Raw genomic sequence first — 15089 nt, 5'->3', positions numbered from 1 at the left:
TTAAGACTTTTAAACTCATGGAAAAGGAGCTAACTTATCATAATTGATGAAAAAATTAATATAAAATAAAAACTTTGAAGTTATAAACATAAAAGCAATGTTCTCATATATAATCTATTTACTCAAACTATTCTTACAATTAACAAACCAAAAAATTTAAATTAAATTTTGTTTATAAAAATTAAAATTTGCACAAAATAGGAAATATTATTAGAAGGTTCACCAATTAAACATGATTACATATATGTATATCTGATAATATATATATTTAAATATCTTGCATTCCTAGGGAACCTATAATTCCGCTTGAGCAAGATGAAATACTTACAATGCATTGATATGCAGTAATCGTAACATTATTTTATATTGTATTTTATTTTGATAAATAAATAAAAATATTATTAGTAGGAAACATAATTTTTTTTGCCTACGGTATGAAACATAAAAATAGATCATACTCTTTGTGGTTCACTAACGATGAGATTTGATAAGGTTTATTGCATCATCAAAATTTAAATTCTGGCAAAAAAAAAGTAAACTGCCTTTTTTCCCCCTAATAAGACAAAGTAAATTATTGATATATCTGGAAGATCGTTGGATGAAGAAAAAGAGACTCTAGTGGTATAAATCGGATCGAGAGAGTTAAAATCGACAGCTAATTTCAACGTAATCCCAGTTTGATGTCACAGTCTCATAGAGTCCGCACTGGGGATCTGTATTTCATCTTTCATTATAATTTTTTAATTTTATTTATATTTTTACCTACTTTTTTTTTTTTGGAGTCAATATTTTTACCTACTCACGTACTAGTATTTTCTATATTACACCTTCCTTTTCTTTTCAATGAAATTATCGCACTCTCTTCACATATATGAATAAATGAATATGAAATAAATCCAATCCGGTTGATTATTTCATTTTTGTTTGTTCATAAATGCATTATATATTTATTGTTGTAAAAGGGGGAAAAAATCTGAAATATATAATGTCTAATTTTATAGTGCGTCACTGGCCAAAAAAAAAAAAGCGTGGATCTTTCATGGCGTCGTCATCAGGTATCACAACGTGTGGTGTGGGGGCCATGTAATTTTATTTTATTTCTAAATGTACAAATTGATAAATTTTTTTTTTTGGTGAGAATCCCTTATGCTGAGTTTTCGATTTTATAGAGCGAATCAGATAACCAAATTTACTGAGCAAGCCATATACGTTGTACCTTCTGCAGTTGAAGCATATGGAATCACAAATAATGCATCTTTATCCGTCGCCTATTGACTCACGTCTACGTCTTCCCTCCTTCCCTCCTTCTCTATATAACTCGCTTCTCCCTCGTTCTCCACTCTCAAGTCTATAACATTCCCTGCATTTCTCTCTAAGGCCACCTTTTCTCAACCACACACAATAATGGAAACCTTTCTTGCTTACGCTCTTTTATTTCTCATACCCTTGTTCTCTTTCGTATTCTTGTTCTTACACAAGAGACACACAAAACCACAAACAAGTCCACAGCTTCCTCCTGGTTCCATGGGATGGCCTCATATAGGAGAGACTCTTCAACTCTACTCTCAGAATCCCAATGTTTTCTTCGCCGCCAGACAGAAAAGGTTCGTCGGCCGGCATTAAGTTCTTGTTTGTTTTGTTTCTTCTCATTTCGTGGTTCGTTAATGCGATAATTGAATTACAGGTATGGTGAAATATTCAAGACCAATATTCTGGGTTGCCCCTCCGTGATGCTGGCTAGTCCCGAGGCGGCTCACTTCGTGCTTGTGAGTCATGCTCCCTTGTTTAAGCCTACATATCCTAAGAGCAAGGAACGCTTGATTGGCCCCTCTGCTCTGTTTTTCCACCAAGGTCAGTACCATATGCGTTTGAGGAAGCTCGTTCAGGATTCGCTTTCTCTCGAATCACTTCGCAAATTGGTGCCTCATATTCAATCCTTGGCTGTTTCTGCCATGGATTCTTGGGCGGACGCGCCAGTCGTTAACACATTTAGTGAAATGAAAAAGGTGAGTTCTTCTCTCGCTACCTTTGTGTATATATATACACGCCAATCATTAGAACGATTATTATATTGTTTATATTCCGACGTTTGTTTGTTACGTATGTTTTTTTCTGTCATTTCTTCACATAACACCCACATAACTATTATGTCATATACGGACTATAAATTATTAAGGGTCAATGATCAAGTGGTTACCCCTGTCTCGGATGCTTGCAGTTTTCTTTCGAGGTGGGTATCCTCCTGGTCTTTGGCCATGTGGAGCCGAGGTTGAAAGAGGAGCTCAAGAGGAATTACTGTATAGTAGACAGAGGCTATAATTCCTTCCCCACCAGCATTCCAGGAACCCCATTCAAAAAGGCACTGTTGGTAAGAATTTTCGTTTTTTGTTATTAAAATACTCCTTTGACTTTATAAATCATATCATAACTATATGTGTTATGACATTGGAATGTTCCTCTTTCGTTGAACGCTGAATGAATATACAGGCAAGAAAGAGACTTGACGAGATTATAAGAGAGATAATTAGCGGGCGCAAAGAGAAGAAATTGCCTGAAAAGGATCTCATGGGCTGCCTATTGAGCTGCAGAAATGAGAACGGGGAAGTCTTGAGCGATGAGGAAATCTCAGATAACATTATTGGAGTGTTGTTTGCTGCTCAAGACACAACAGCTAGTGTCATGACATGGATAATAAAATACCTGCACGATGAGCCCAAACTTCTGGAGGCTGTAACGGTATGATCAATATGTTGAAAACCATTTGCTTTAGTGATGTTTTAATTTCTCAATAATGCTCCAACTAGTGCTTGTTCTGCAGGCGGAACAGAAGGCTATTCACAGGTCAAATGATGAAGGCAACCTACAATTGAGTTGGAATCAGACTAGAAGCATGCAGATTACCAACAAGGTACGCGGTTAATGCTGTGTCTTACTGACTCTAAGAAAACGAATATTAGCTTTTATGTATCTCTACGTTGCAACGTACAAGTGGAGACAATGCTATTGGGGCGCCTGATTAGAGATGTGGGGCAATGAAGAAAATAAATAAATTAATAAAGGAAAGTTTCAGCTGTCTGTTGTAGTTGTTTCGCATGAAAGGCTAACGATGGAAAAACCGTGGACTTGCTCAGGTTGTCTTAGAGAGCTTGAGAATGGCAAGCATTATATCATTCGCTTTCAGAGAAGCAGTGGCAGATGTAGATTACAAGGGTAAGAGGAATCTAACATCCTATAATCTAAAATGCCGAGCATTTTGAGTTCTGACAATGAAAAACGAAAAATAAACTACACTGGTCCTTCGCGAAAAGGTTGATCACATCGAATGGAATGGCTGACTTGACTATTTGAAACAGGGTACCTAATACCAAAAGGATGGAAAGTCTTGCCTCTGTTCAGAAACATTCATCATAATTCACATTTTTTTCCCGATCCTCAGAAATTTAACCCTTCTAGGTTTGAGGTATACATGCATGTCTGAGCAGTCTAATTTACTCTCTGTAATGTGTGTATTTCAATATTTAAAGACAGCTGAATCTATTTATTTGTAACATGCGTATTTGTTTCTGTTTCTTCATTTAGGTGGCACCAAAACCGAATACTTTCATGCCATTTGGCAGTGGAGAACATGCCTGTCCCGGCAATCAGCTTGCTAAGCTGGAGTCGCTGATTATGGTCCACCATTTGGTCACTGAGTTTAGGTACTGCAACTAGGAAAGGAGATGATGAAGTGAAAAAAGCAGCATTCGTATACGAACTAAAAATTTGAAAACCGGAGTTGTAACTAATGGTCAAAGGTTAACCAAGTACTTGAAAGAATAAAATGATGAACTAAGTATAGGCACAGTAAAGAGGAAGTAACTAGAAGAGGCAGGTGCTAGGTGAGAGGAGAGAAGATAGTGGAGGTGGTATTATGTATTAACACCTATGATTACTGACAGTAACTTCTTTGTCCGAGTGTGATGTAGGTGGGAAGTGAAAGGATCACAATTTGGGATTCAGTATGGCCCATTTCCAGTGCCTGTGGATGGATTACCAGCCAGATTTTGGAGAGAATCTACCAGCTAGAAAGCAGCATGCAAGCGTCTCCTCTAATCATAATGCCTGATCCGCCATCTACTTTCTCTGTTATTCACATTTTTCTTCTGTAATTTTCCCTAGCTGTTATAAAATTTTTGCCCCTTTATTCCCATCCTCCCACCCTCTCCCACTACTTTTCCCAAAAAAGAAAAGACGGGAAAAAAAACTCAAACGGCGGAAGGTAATTCTTTTTCTTCAAGCAAGATATCTGATAATCATGATGTATTATAGGATTTGATAATAGAAGAAGGGGTAATGGAGCAGAATGAGGTGCTGATCTGAAGATTAAAATATACATAAACTATCAATGAATTGGTTGCGACTGAGAAAAAGTTGGGACAGCACTCATATTCCCAGCTTAGTGTTTGTACGTGTTGCATGAGTAACATGACATAGCGACAAAACTACACAACACGCGCCCTGGCTTACAGCGAATTCATGATCCGTAGGGCAGAGGCTGAAGGAGAGCCACGTTTTGCCTCACATGATCGCTTGAGTCATTCTTTGTTTGATTCGTGATGCTGCATTTAAGGCACCCCTTACTCACACCCTCGTTGCTTGGAGTATCTGGTCCTCGGGAACAAGGGCCCCACCAAGATTGGCTCCCTTAATTTAACCCCTTGATTCTCGTCTCATCTGCTTCTGCTTTGATATTTCGCTTCTGAGGACCACGCTCCTCGTAACAGCCACCCTGCCCTCATCTGGTTTCCTAATCCCTGTCGCTTATATTCCGTTCATTCTCTTCACCTGAAAGCCAAACGCTAAGTTTACTAAATATAACATGCATTTTGCCAGAGACCCGCTTTAGTATTTCCTTTTGAGATTTAAAGTGTTTGGATGGAATCAAAATCATGATTTTAAAAGTGTTTTTATAATATAATACAAAGTAAATATATATAAAGGAGTTTATCTCGATTTGAAAAAGTATTTTTAAAAGCATTTTTTATGATTGCCTGACACCCTCTTAAAGCTTCGTAGTTAAGGCCTATTCCAACTGTTTGAAGTTTTTTAAAAGAGGAGAGATAGTGATATAGAATTTACTCTTTATTTCTTTCTTTCGATCTGTCTCTTAACTTTAGGAAACTGATCATTTCAAAGAATCCAAATCCCTCATCATTTCCTGACCTTCGATATGATATGAGGAACGAAAAGGTCAGGATCTACTCAAGGAGTTGCTTGTGCATAGAAAATTATATGTACTCTGTATTTCTCATCATTGTGCACGTGTATAAAATTTAAGACAGAGGAGTAAATCTTCCCACAAATGAAAAGGCCGAAGTAGAATATCCACAATCATACAACAGCCTTGATCAGGTGACCGGAACATTTGATATCTGACTGTATGTCAATATACAGAACAGATAGTTATCCTCTGTTTTATTCATGCTTAATAAAATTTAAGCACAAATTCATGCATCAGCACCAACTTGGCCTACCGCTTCACAGTCAACTCAAAATATCTTGGGGTTCAAGAGAAGAATGCTTGAGCAAGGCTTCAATAATCCTGCCTTTGTCCCTCGTTGCGAATGCTTCCACCAGAACCCCATTTTTATAAAAATGGAAAAGAGGGACACTCTGCATCAGTTCATTTAAGCGGATCAAAAAACTCGATGGTAATGATCATCTGTAATATTTAGAAAATAAAATACGCATGACTAAACATCTAAGGTTAGCTTAGATGGTAAAAGCAGAACGAGGCATGGATCTTGGTTAAGAGTACAACCCCTTCTAATGTATTACATTTGATTCTTAATATAAGATTTTATTTGACTTTTATTTTGGTCCTAAATATAAGACCGCAATCCACTTTGTCTCTCATATTTATATATTTTTTTCCAAGGTAGTTCTTCTAATAATGATAGTTTTAACCAATACACTTAATTAGTAAGGATATTTTAGGAAAGACAACACATATTTATTACAAATAACTAACTTAACTTCTTTTCTTAATCTCTTCAAATTAGTTAACTAGCTCTTATAATTAGGACCGGAGGTAGTAATAAATAAAACATACAAAAACGAGCACCTAGGGATGTCTAGTACGGATACAAAGAAAGTGGTTTGAAAGAAAAACTGGTATGTAGTTGAGAAAGACAACGGGAGCTCAAATGAAAGAAGAAAAGGGCACTCTGTACCACTCAAGTCGCTTAAACAAGTAGGGAACCATTAAGTTATTGTCAGGCGTGTAAATCTGTCTGGAGATTAGCTATCCCTCAAGTCTCCATCGTATTGATTAGAACTTTAATTTAAATCATTCAACAGTTAGTGTAAAGGAAGTACCCTGATTCTAAGCCGATCAGCAACCTCCGACTGCTCATCATATTCGTCGATTACCTGCAACCAAAGGCACCGTAAGTCCCCCCTGAAAACAAATGATTACCTTGCTTAACATATAATCAAAACTTCATTTTATCACAGCAAGATATCAAAATGTCACTCAATTCATGTAAAATCTAATGAAAAAGAAAGAAAGGAAAAAAATATTTGAGAACTTGGGGCATTACAAAGGACACTAAAGTGAAGCACATTAAAGGCCCCAAGCTCATATTTTTCTGAAACATAGATGAGCTAAAGAAAAAGGACATAAGTTTACTAACATTATGCTTTAAAAAGATTACAGGAGCTTCATGATCACCGGATTTCTTGCACAGTTTAGAAAAACCGTGCTCAATATACTTGCAGCTTCCACAAGAGGTGCGGTAGAAATCTACCACAACTAAAGCTCCAGTTTCCTTAGCCTTGTCCAGGATTCTGTGGAACTCTTCATCAGTTTTGAATTCTCTGACACATTCAACGGGACAGAGATCATCATCTTCTTCGGACAAGCCTTCTTGATAGTCATTTGCAACTCCTATGTTACAGGGACCAATAGTGTGGCTTCTTTTTATTATGGGTTCGATTTTCGCCCTACCAAGACATAATTTCTCGTGAACATGCCCAGAGACCAAGCTGAAAACTGCATGGGAGTTTTTAGAAGCTAGCTGGTTTTGTGAGTGCCTGTCACTGAAAAAGGACTTGCCATACATAAAATTATGCCTCTGCACGACAACCTTCGGCATCCTTCCAGACAAAATCTTGTATGTACTGGAAGGAAATTTTGAACAGGTAGACAGTGCCCAATACAATAGAACCAACGGGTCTCTTACTCATTCATTTCTTGTTAATAAAAGCGTTACCAAAATGACCCACAGCTTGAATGAATTCCGCAAATGAGAGAATAAACCACTTTTCTGTTTGAGCAGGCAAGGAGACTCCGATTGGGAGCCTATTCAAGGGAGGTTTTGAAATTTTATCAAATCTATCAGGGAAGTGTATAAAGATCTATGCGTATGCCAATTTATACCGAATAAAATAGATATCTAACAAAACGAGAAAGCTTATCAATAGTTACAGGGGCATGAATGTTTCTGAGACACAGTTCATCGTTAAATCAAACATTGACAACCGCCAGAAGTTTGACACTGAGATCTCTCTGAATTCCGCAAAAGCAGTAATCTGTAACTTCTATGAGACCATGATATTGCATATTCGGAAAAGCAGCCAATTGCAACTAAAGCCCAATCTGAGAGTGAAAAAAAAAATTAATTGGTTGGTTGGTTCTTGGTTGAAAAGAAAATGGAAATGGAAAAAAACAAAAATTAGCAGCCATACGTTAGCGTTTTACTTGTCTCCTGAGGATAAGGTTTTTCGCATGCTTTCAGGAACAACACGGACGGAAAGATTCGTTCTTTACTTTCTTTATTCTTTTTCCCTGCAGGAAAGCTTCTTGATAATTTAGAAGGAAAATAGAAAGCCTGAGCAAGAACAAACTAGTATTGAACTAATGATCAGCTCCCCCTGGAGTAAATTTTTTTTAAAAGAAGAAAGTATTAAATGCATTTCGGAAAGTTTGGCAGCAATACCCAACATTTCAACAGGCTGAAACACTTATATAGTTATCACATATTCTAACGGATCATCGTGACCTTATTCCAAGAAGATCAGACAAAGGAAAGGCATAAAGACTAAAATTGCAAAAATTAATTAAAAGGATAGCAGGTAGAGGATGCGCAGGAACAAGGCAAAGGGACGAGGCACTTCAGTTGAAGAAAGGAGGGGAGGGAAGGTTACCTAACAGTTGCCGGCGACCGTTGAACGGCTGGCCCTTGGCGATACCGTTACTTAGAAACTTCAAATGGGAAGTTGACACGCAATCACCACCTCATCTGCCCCCTCCATGCTTTCCTCTCCAACAACCCAACGCCTTCTTCAGTTTTCACCAATCAACTTCTATCAGAATCTTTAGTGGCTTCCTATAAATATTAATAAATTTATTATGTTTTTTAAATATAAATTTATTATGTTTTAAAAGTCCAGGTTTATGAATGAGATTGAGGTCATCCGTATATTCTTTTGCTTTGATTTTTCTGCACAGCAAAAACATTTACGACAACGACTATCCCAAGGGATCTTGATTTTGTGGGATTAAGTTATGGGCCCAATTTCTACTCAACGTTCTGGGTCTGTAAATGATCAGGACTCCTGAGTAAATAATCCGGAGTTGAATTTAGAGGAGGCCTACTTGAGCCCAACTACTTATTTACAAATTTAAGTTTTCGGTTTGGATAGTAACGAAATCATAACTTTTAAAGATAATTCTACATTATTATATAAAATAAATATGTAAAGGTATTAGTTTTAATTTGTAAGAAAATGTTTTTTAAAAGTACTTATATCTTCGGCCAAAAAAAAAAAAGTACTCCTATGGTTTTCCAAACACCTTTTTTTTCTTCTTTAAACTTTGTTTTCTGTTCTTCGTTTTTCTTAGGAGTTTTTTTTTTTAAAATTTTTTTTTAAAGAAGATCCCGTTGGAACCTCCGGTCAAAGAAAATTTTTAGGCGCAAGACACGTCAGCAAAAACACCACCTTGAAATGCGTGAGGCGTTCCCCATCCGATCCTGATCCGCCGAACTAACTTGTTCCGTCTCTCACCCGTCCTATTTATGATTATCAAATAAGAAAACTTGGAGTGCTCATCGCAAGCAAGTTTGGAGAAGAGCAGGTAGAGACTGGCGTAGGTAATGGCTAATTCCAATTCGGAGCTGAAGTCCGACGCTATAATGGAGCAGATGAAGCAACATCTCTCCTCCGACGCCGGCAAACAACTTACCAGCAAGATTGGCCTCGTCTATCAGATTCAGATTGGCCCCAAGGTCCCCCTCCCTTTTTTCTTTTTTCCTCTTTTCTTCGTTTTCCCCTCCTATCTTCATCTTTTACCTTGTTTTTATTTCTTTTAATTTTATCTTTCCTGCATCTATTACAGAAACTTGGAGTCGATGAGGTCATCTACACCGTTGATCTCAAGAAAGGGGAGGTCAAAAGAGGTAGGCTTTTCAATTTCGTCTTCTTTATTCCCTCGATTTTAAATAATTCGTTATTTGATTCTCCGTATAATAATTTCATTAGACTTCATCTTATAACTGCATTGTTCATTCATGAACTTGAGCTACAGCAAAAGTTGGCCTTCGTGTGTATTTTATTTTACGAGGCATAGTTGAATGATTGCTTCTGTTTATCGTCTCTATTTGATACCTAATCAAATTTATAGAAGCACATGTATCTTTTTACCGGGAAAAAAAAAAAGAAATAAACAGCACATACCTCTGTCACCGATAGAAGAAGGAAATCATCCGACGACAGCTAAGATGAGAACAGATAAATCAAATTAACACTGTAATCCGGGGAAGAGTATGATATACATGGCAGCAAAATGGGTGTTTTAGTGTGCTTTGCATCATGTGGGAGTAACTACTTGAGGTTCAAACCTGTTTTTCTATCACAGTGGCAAATTTTGTTACTAATCTGTCAAATGGACTCAGCAAATTAAGCACTTGTGCTGATCCAAGACAAGTGAGGATCTGGGATATTGTTCCACTACTGGACTGTTAAGCATTGTCTTATTCTGTACATGGATGAGGATTTTATTACCTGAAATTTCCTCAAGCTGCCAAAATTGTCCTCTGCGTGTATATTGATCTTAGGCTGTGCATGTGACCATTTTCTTGAACCAACTGAGTCATATATTGGGAAGAACCGTGCTGAATGGTATGACTATTTGGGTATGTGGATGTTTAGGGCCATACGAAGGAGGGAAGCCTGATGCAACATTTTCATTTAAGGATGAGGATTTTGTAAAAGTTGCACTGGGGAAAATGAACCCACAGATGGCTTTTATGAGGTATGACCTCTCAATGCATTCTTAAGTACTTGGTTTTCCTTTCTGGATAGGTCCTCTCAGGAGATTGAGTACTTTAATCAATTGCATTTTCTCTGAGATTTTAACTTGGAAGTCCTTTTTTTTTTTTTTGTAAAATTAGAATCTTCAAGTAAATCTGAGCCTCCGGTTATCTCAAACGACCGTTTCTTTTACATCCTTGTGTGTAACTAATTCTGTGGAGATTTATGAATTCAGGGGTGCAATGAAGATTAAAGGAAGTCTGAGTGCTGCCCAGAAATTCACGCCAGATATCTTCCCAAGGCCTTCCAAGATGTGAGAAAAGATGGCGCTGACCCTGTGTACCGGATTTCTTTGTCCTTTGGCAGTAATCAAAGAAAGTAGATAGTTAGTATAAGCTAAAATGCTAAATGCATGCATTTAATTTACATGTATCATCATTCGTAGGAGAATATATGGCTCATGAATGTGTAATTTCTGTTCTGGAGTACGTCAAAATAATCTTATGCAAATTTGCTCAAAACTTTAAACAGTAAGGAGTTTTTTTTTTAATTTATTTTTTATCATGGTAAACAAAGTATTATAATTATTATCAACGATAAATGATAATTAATTTCATTTAGGTAAATGTTTGGTGATATCTATCAAAACCTACTTTCATTTGAAGATACTGGTTAGACTTGGAAGTTGAGAATTTTTACCTGGGTTGCAAAAAGGTGAAATAATTCCACAGCACGGGGTGGCACACATTAGTTGCTGTTAATATGAGATCTTAAAATTCAAAATTATTATGACGATGGCATGCAAAATTTTAATTTGAAGGTTGGGTTGTAATTTTTTTGTTGCTGCTCAATATTTTTATCTCAAAATGAAATGACATTTAAAAAAGCTAAAATAGATGTTTTAATTTGGTCTCGAATTTATTTAGAGATCCTTCAAGTGCGACAAGCCGACAACAGGCACATGGTGTTATTTGGCATCCGTCACAGCACCTAAGAATTGTGTTCCTCCCCTCAATTGCTTTGTGCAAATGTAAGGGCTGTTTCATGGGGGAACATAAACAACCCCCTCCCCCTCTCTCTTTTCTCCCTCTGAAGCTGTGATGCTACTGTGCTCCATAACCAAATTTCGAAGCAGTGATGAAAAATTAGAAAGATGAGAAAGGAATCCGTTTCAATGGGGACACAGACTTTGTCCCGGATTTTTTTTCCTTGGGGCCTTGGGTCGGGGGGCCGAAGTGGGACATATAAGCATTGACATTATGGAATTAAAAGCTATCCAGCCTAGCAGGCTTACACCGCTCGTCAATAATTGTTGTACGTGAACAGCGTTTCTAGAAGTCGAGACTATTGTTCCTTCTCATCACTATCTCTTCAAATTTACTAGGTTTTTCTTGACTTTCTATCATTATCCCAAAATGAACGATTCACCTTGACCCGAGCCAAATCTAGTGTCCTTCTTCCTTTTCTTTTCTTTTTGTGGTGTGCGCCGATGAAACCTATCTTCCTTCAGAGTACTGTTTTCGTCTGTCATATATGGGTTTTGAATAATACTTTAATATTGTAAATCCTCTAATGAATTCACACAAGAGTTAAAAGAAGCCATCTGAGTTAACTTATGCAGTACTACTTCCGGTCTTAATTATAAACTTCATTTGTAGACTATAAATGAGATCATAATTAGAACCGAGATAGTATATACACTACTTATGATTGAGCCTGTCATTCGATAATCAAATTTTCCTTTCTTGCAAGGCTCGCTACCTGGCAATCATGCACTAATGCTGGATAAACTAGCATCTATCTAATAATATGTCAAAAAATAATCAGACGTGCTAATGATTCCTAATCTGACAATTAACTGCGTGTGCCCAAATCAACAAAATAATTCCTCTATAAAAGCCCATGCCACTCACACAAGACACATCAGAACAGAGGCAGTTGGCAGAAGCGCCAATACGTAATTGAGGACATGGCTTCCCTCCCTTTGCTCTGCATATTTTGTCTCTGCCTTTGCTCCTTTCCCCTTTCTTCACCCGCTGCCCTGCTCTTTCAGGTTTCAACTTCTTCTCTGTCCTGTTTCTCCTACACAAATTTCCATACAACATCAATTGAATTGAACTCGATCGCAATCATAATGGCAGGGTTTCAACTGGGAATCAAGTAACAAAGGAGGGTGGTACGACTCGCTCAAGAACTCAATCTCTGCCCTAGCCAGTGTCGGGATCACCCATGTTTGGCTCCCCCCTCCTTCTCAATCCGTTTCTCCTCAAGGTAATTAACTCCAATTAATTGATAATAATTACCATCTCTCGTTCATTTTTTCGTCATGATGCTTTATTTTTTACTTGTTACCCAATACCCAATACCCAATTCACATGCTTTTCTTTATGTTACACTTGAATGTCAATTAAGGATATCTTCCGGGAAGGCTATATGATCTGGATGCGTCAAAATATGGTTCCAAGGATGAACTGAAGTCACTGATCGCAGCTTTCCATGAGAAGGGAATTAAATGCTTGGCTGACATAGTAATCAACCACAGAACTGCGGAGAGGAAGGACGGAAGAGGAATCTACTGCATCTTCGAAGGTGGCACTCCTGATTCACGTCTCGATTGGGGTCCATCGTTCATTTGCAGGGACGACACCGCCTACTCTGATGGCACCGGACATCTCGACAGTGGAGAGCCATACGAACCCGCGCCGGACATCGACCATCTCAATCCTCAGGTTCAGTCAGAGCTGTCAGATTGGATGAATTGGCTGAAGACCGAAGTAGGGTTTGATGGATGGCGTTTTGATTTCGCAAAGGGCTATGCTCCCAATATCACCAAAATTTACATGCAACGAACCTCACCAGACTTCGCCGTCGGGGAAAAATGGGACTCTCTGTCTTACAGGCAGGACGGGAAGCCTGATTACAACCAAGACGCTCATCGTGGTGCGTTGGTGAATTGGGTGGACCAGGCCGGCGGTGCTGTCACCGCCTCTGATTTCACAACCAAAGGGATCCTCCAAGCCGCCGTACAAGGGGAGCTATGGAGGTTGAAGGATTCAAACGGGAAGCCGCCAGGAATGATCGGGACAAAGCCAGAAAATGCGGTGACGTTCATTGACAATCATGACACAGGTTCCACTCAGAAACAATGGCCATTCCCTTCAGACAAAGTCATGCAGGGATACGCATACATTCTAACTCATCCTGGAACACCATCGATAGTATGCTTTCTTTCTCCAAACTTGTGATCTATTGAACTGCTAAGCATAGAGAAAATGGTGCCTGATGTAATCTTTTGATTTGCAGTTCTACGACCACCTACTGGATTGGGGACTGAAGAATGAGATAGGGAAATTGAGCGGGATAAGGAGGCGGAACGGGATCAATGAGAAGAGCAGCATCAAGATATTAGCAGCTGAAGCGGATCTGTATATGGCAGAAATGGATAGCAAGGTGATGATGAAGATTGGGCCTAAGATGGATCTTGACGGACTTGTTCCTTCTAATTTTCGACTGGCCACCTCAGGCCAGGACTATGCGGTGTGGGAGAAATCTGCCGATCATTATATTATATGATATAAATCTCGAGACCAAAACAAAGGGATTTCATATATAGAATGGTGTTTTCTTGACCTTGTACATACGCAGAATATTGAATAATACGTATTATGCTTCTTAGAGTACAATCTCTGACATCGTCGCTGTGCATCCGGTTCGAACTAATCGGTTCGGACTTCGGCCAGCTCGCGCCCTGTTTTTACCATTCATATGTCAGGAGATTTAATATTTTCGGCAAGAAGCCAAGAACTATCATTTTTAATTAAATCATGAGACTCAAATAAAAATTAAAAAATAATGAATAGTTGGATGTGCTGACGATAATAAAACCATAAAAAGTCACGTTCGATCATTTGAAATCAGCTATCATGAGCTTATTGGTGTTAGATGTTACCACTTCCAATCTTTAATTTAAAATTTAATTATCTAATTTGATAAATTAAAAAAACAAGTTAAATTAATTATTTATTAAAAATACATTAATTTTTTAAAAAATATCTTTTTATATCTTTTTTTCTATATTAATTATTCCTTGATACGGACTGTCTCATCATATGCAATTAATAAGAATAATTTTAAATAAAATAAATGTAAAAGACAAAACATATTGAAATCTCATACTCCCTCAATCCTAAATATAAAACCCATTTTACAGTACAATTTACACTGTAAATGGAGTTTTTTATTTAAGACCGGAGAAATATTCATAATTAAAGTTAACTTCCAACTAATTATTATATTAGAGATAAAAAACATTATTATTCATTTGGGTATCAAAGATGAACATTGCTTGTACGTAGTAGCTTCCTTGTTGTTGCACGACACGCCACGGAGAGCCGGGAGCTTTGCGTGGTTTCCTCGTCTCTTGCATAGAAACATCACGCCACGTAGCCCTTCTCACTTTAGTTGCCTGGTTTTTTCTTTCCCCACACATTTTAAGGTCCTCTTATTTTTTTTGGCCAATTTTTAAGGTCCTTTTTAACTTACCTAGATTTGAATTTTTTGGGATATATTGGTTGATTTAAAAAATGAACAGTAACACTTTTTTTTAGTTGATTTATTTAAAAAGAAACTTGAAGAGCAAAAAATTTTCAAGGAAAAGACATGTTTGTATAGGAAATAGGAGAAATGATTGTTAAAAGAAAGCGAATAAGGAAGAGAGAGAAGACATGCCGCTCCAGTCTCCAGAGAAGCCAAGCTGATGCTAGTCTTACAGGGAAGTAGGTCCCTGGCTCCCTCCT

The 15089-nt window shown here is 37.7% G+C and overlaps 4 protein-coding genes across 7 annotated transcripts; 3 read left to right on the top strand and 1 right to left on the bottom strand.

The window, feature by feature from the left end:
* Window positions 1–1371: 1371 nt before the first annotated feature.
* On the top strand, window positions 1372–4343 carry LOC114761573 (abscisic acid 8'-hydroxylase CYP707A1). Its single transcript, XM_028950972.1, has 9 exons — window positions 1372–1604; window positions 1685–2006; window positions 2219–2368; window positions 2488–2736; window positions 2819–2908; window positions 3132–3210; window positions 3354–3460; window positions 3580–3698; window positions 3966–4343. Exons 1-9 carry the CDS (start codon window positions 1405–1407, stop codon window positions 4063–4065), a joined length of 1416 nt encoding a protein of 471 aa, XP_028806805.1. The 5' UTR covers window positions 1372–1404; the 3' UTR covers window positions 4066–4343.
* Window positions 1759–10847, top strand: LOC114761575 (peroxisomal multifunctional enzyme type 2). 2 transcript variants are annotated; one of them, XM_028950977.1, is made up of 6 exons: window positions 1759–1770; window positions 2191–2192; window positions 9114–9269; window positions 9380–9440; window positions 10192–10294; window positions 10529–10847. In XM_028950977.1, exons 3-6 carry the CDS (start codon window positions 9138–9140, stop codon window positions 10608–10610), a joined length of 378 nt encoding a protein of 125 aa, XP_028806810.1. In that variant the 5' UTR covers window positions 1759–1770; window positions 2191–2192; window positions 9114–9137; the 3' UTR covers window positions 10611–10847. The 2 variants fall into 2 exon arrangements, with proteins under 2 accessions (XP_028806810.1, XP_028806809.1); XM_028950976.1 differs by lacking the exons at window positions 1759–1770; window positions 2191–2192 and having other exon boundaries at window positions 9065–9269.
* Window positions 5239–8348, bottom strand: LOC114761574 (thioredoxin-like 4, chloroplastic). Of its 3 annotated transcripts, XM_028950975.1 has the most exons (6): window positions 8188–8348; window positions 7729–7828; window positions 7469–7639; window positions 6675–7342; window positions 6358–6411; window positions 5239–5652 (listed from the first exon to the last, which is right to left on the bottom strand). In XM_028950975.1, the coding sequence occupies exons 4-6, from the start codon at window positions 7134–7136 to the stop codon at window positions 5524–5526; spliced, it is 645 nt and encodes a 214-aa protein (XP_028806808.1). In that variant the 5' UTR covers window positions 7137–7342; window positions 7469–7639; window positions 7729–7828; window positions 8188–8348; the 3' UTR covers window positions 5239–5523. The 3 variants fall into 3 exon arrangements, with proteins under 3 accessions (XP_028806808.1, XP_028806806.1, XP_028806807.1); XM_028950973.1 differs by having other exon boundaries at window positions 6675–7639; XM_028950974.1 differs by lacking the exon at window positions 7729–7828 and having other exon boundaries at window positions 6675–7639.
* A 1178-nt stretch (window positions 10848–12025) lies between the features above and the next one.
* Window positions 12026–13983, top strand: LOC114761553 (alpha-amylase). The gene is made up of 4 exons (XM_028950949.1): window positions 12026–12346; window positions 12435–12564; window positions 12706–13511; window positions 13597–13983. Exons 1-4 carry the CDS (start codon window positions 12263–12265, stop codon window positions 13864–13866), a joined length of 1290 nt encoding a protein of 429 aa, XP_028806782.1. The 5' UTR covers window positions 12026–12262; the 3' UTR covers window positions 13867–13983.
* The last annotated feature ends 1106 nt before the right edge of the window (window positions 13984–15089 follow it).

Source organism: Neltuma alba, unplaced genomic scaffold (assembly GCF_004799145.2).
Source record: "Neltuma alba isolate B1F8T4 unplaced genomic scaffold, ASM479914v2 tig00011126_pilon, whole genome shotgun sequence".
NCBI lineage: Eukaryota > Viridiplantae > Streptophyta > Magnoliopsida > Fabales > Fabaceae > Neltuma > Neltuma alba.
Note: the sequence above shows the minus strand (reverse complement) of the source record. Positions and strands in the feature narration are given on the sequence as shown.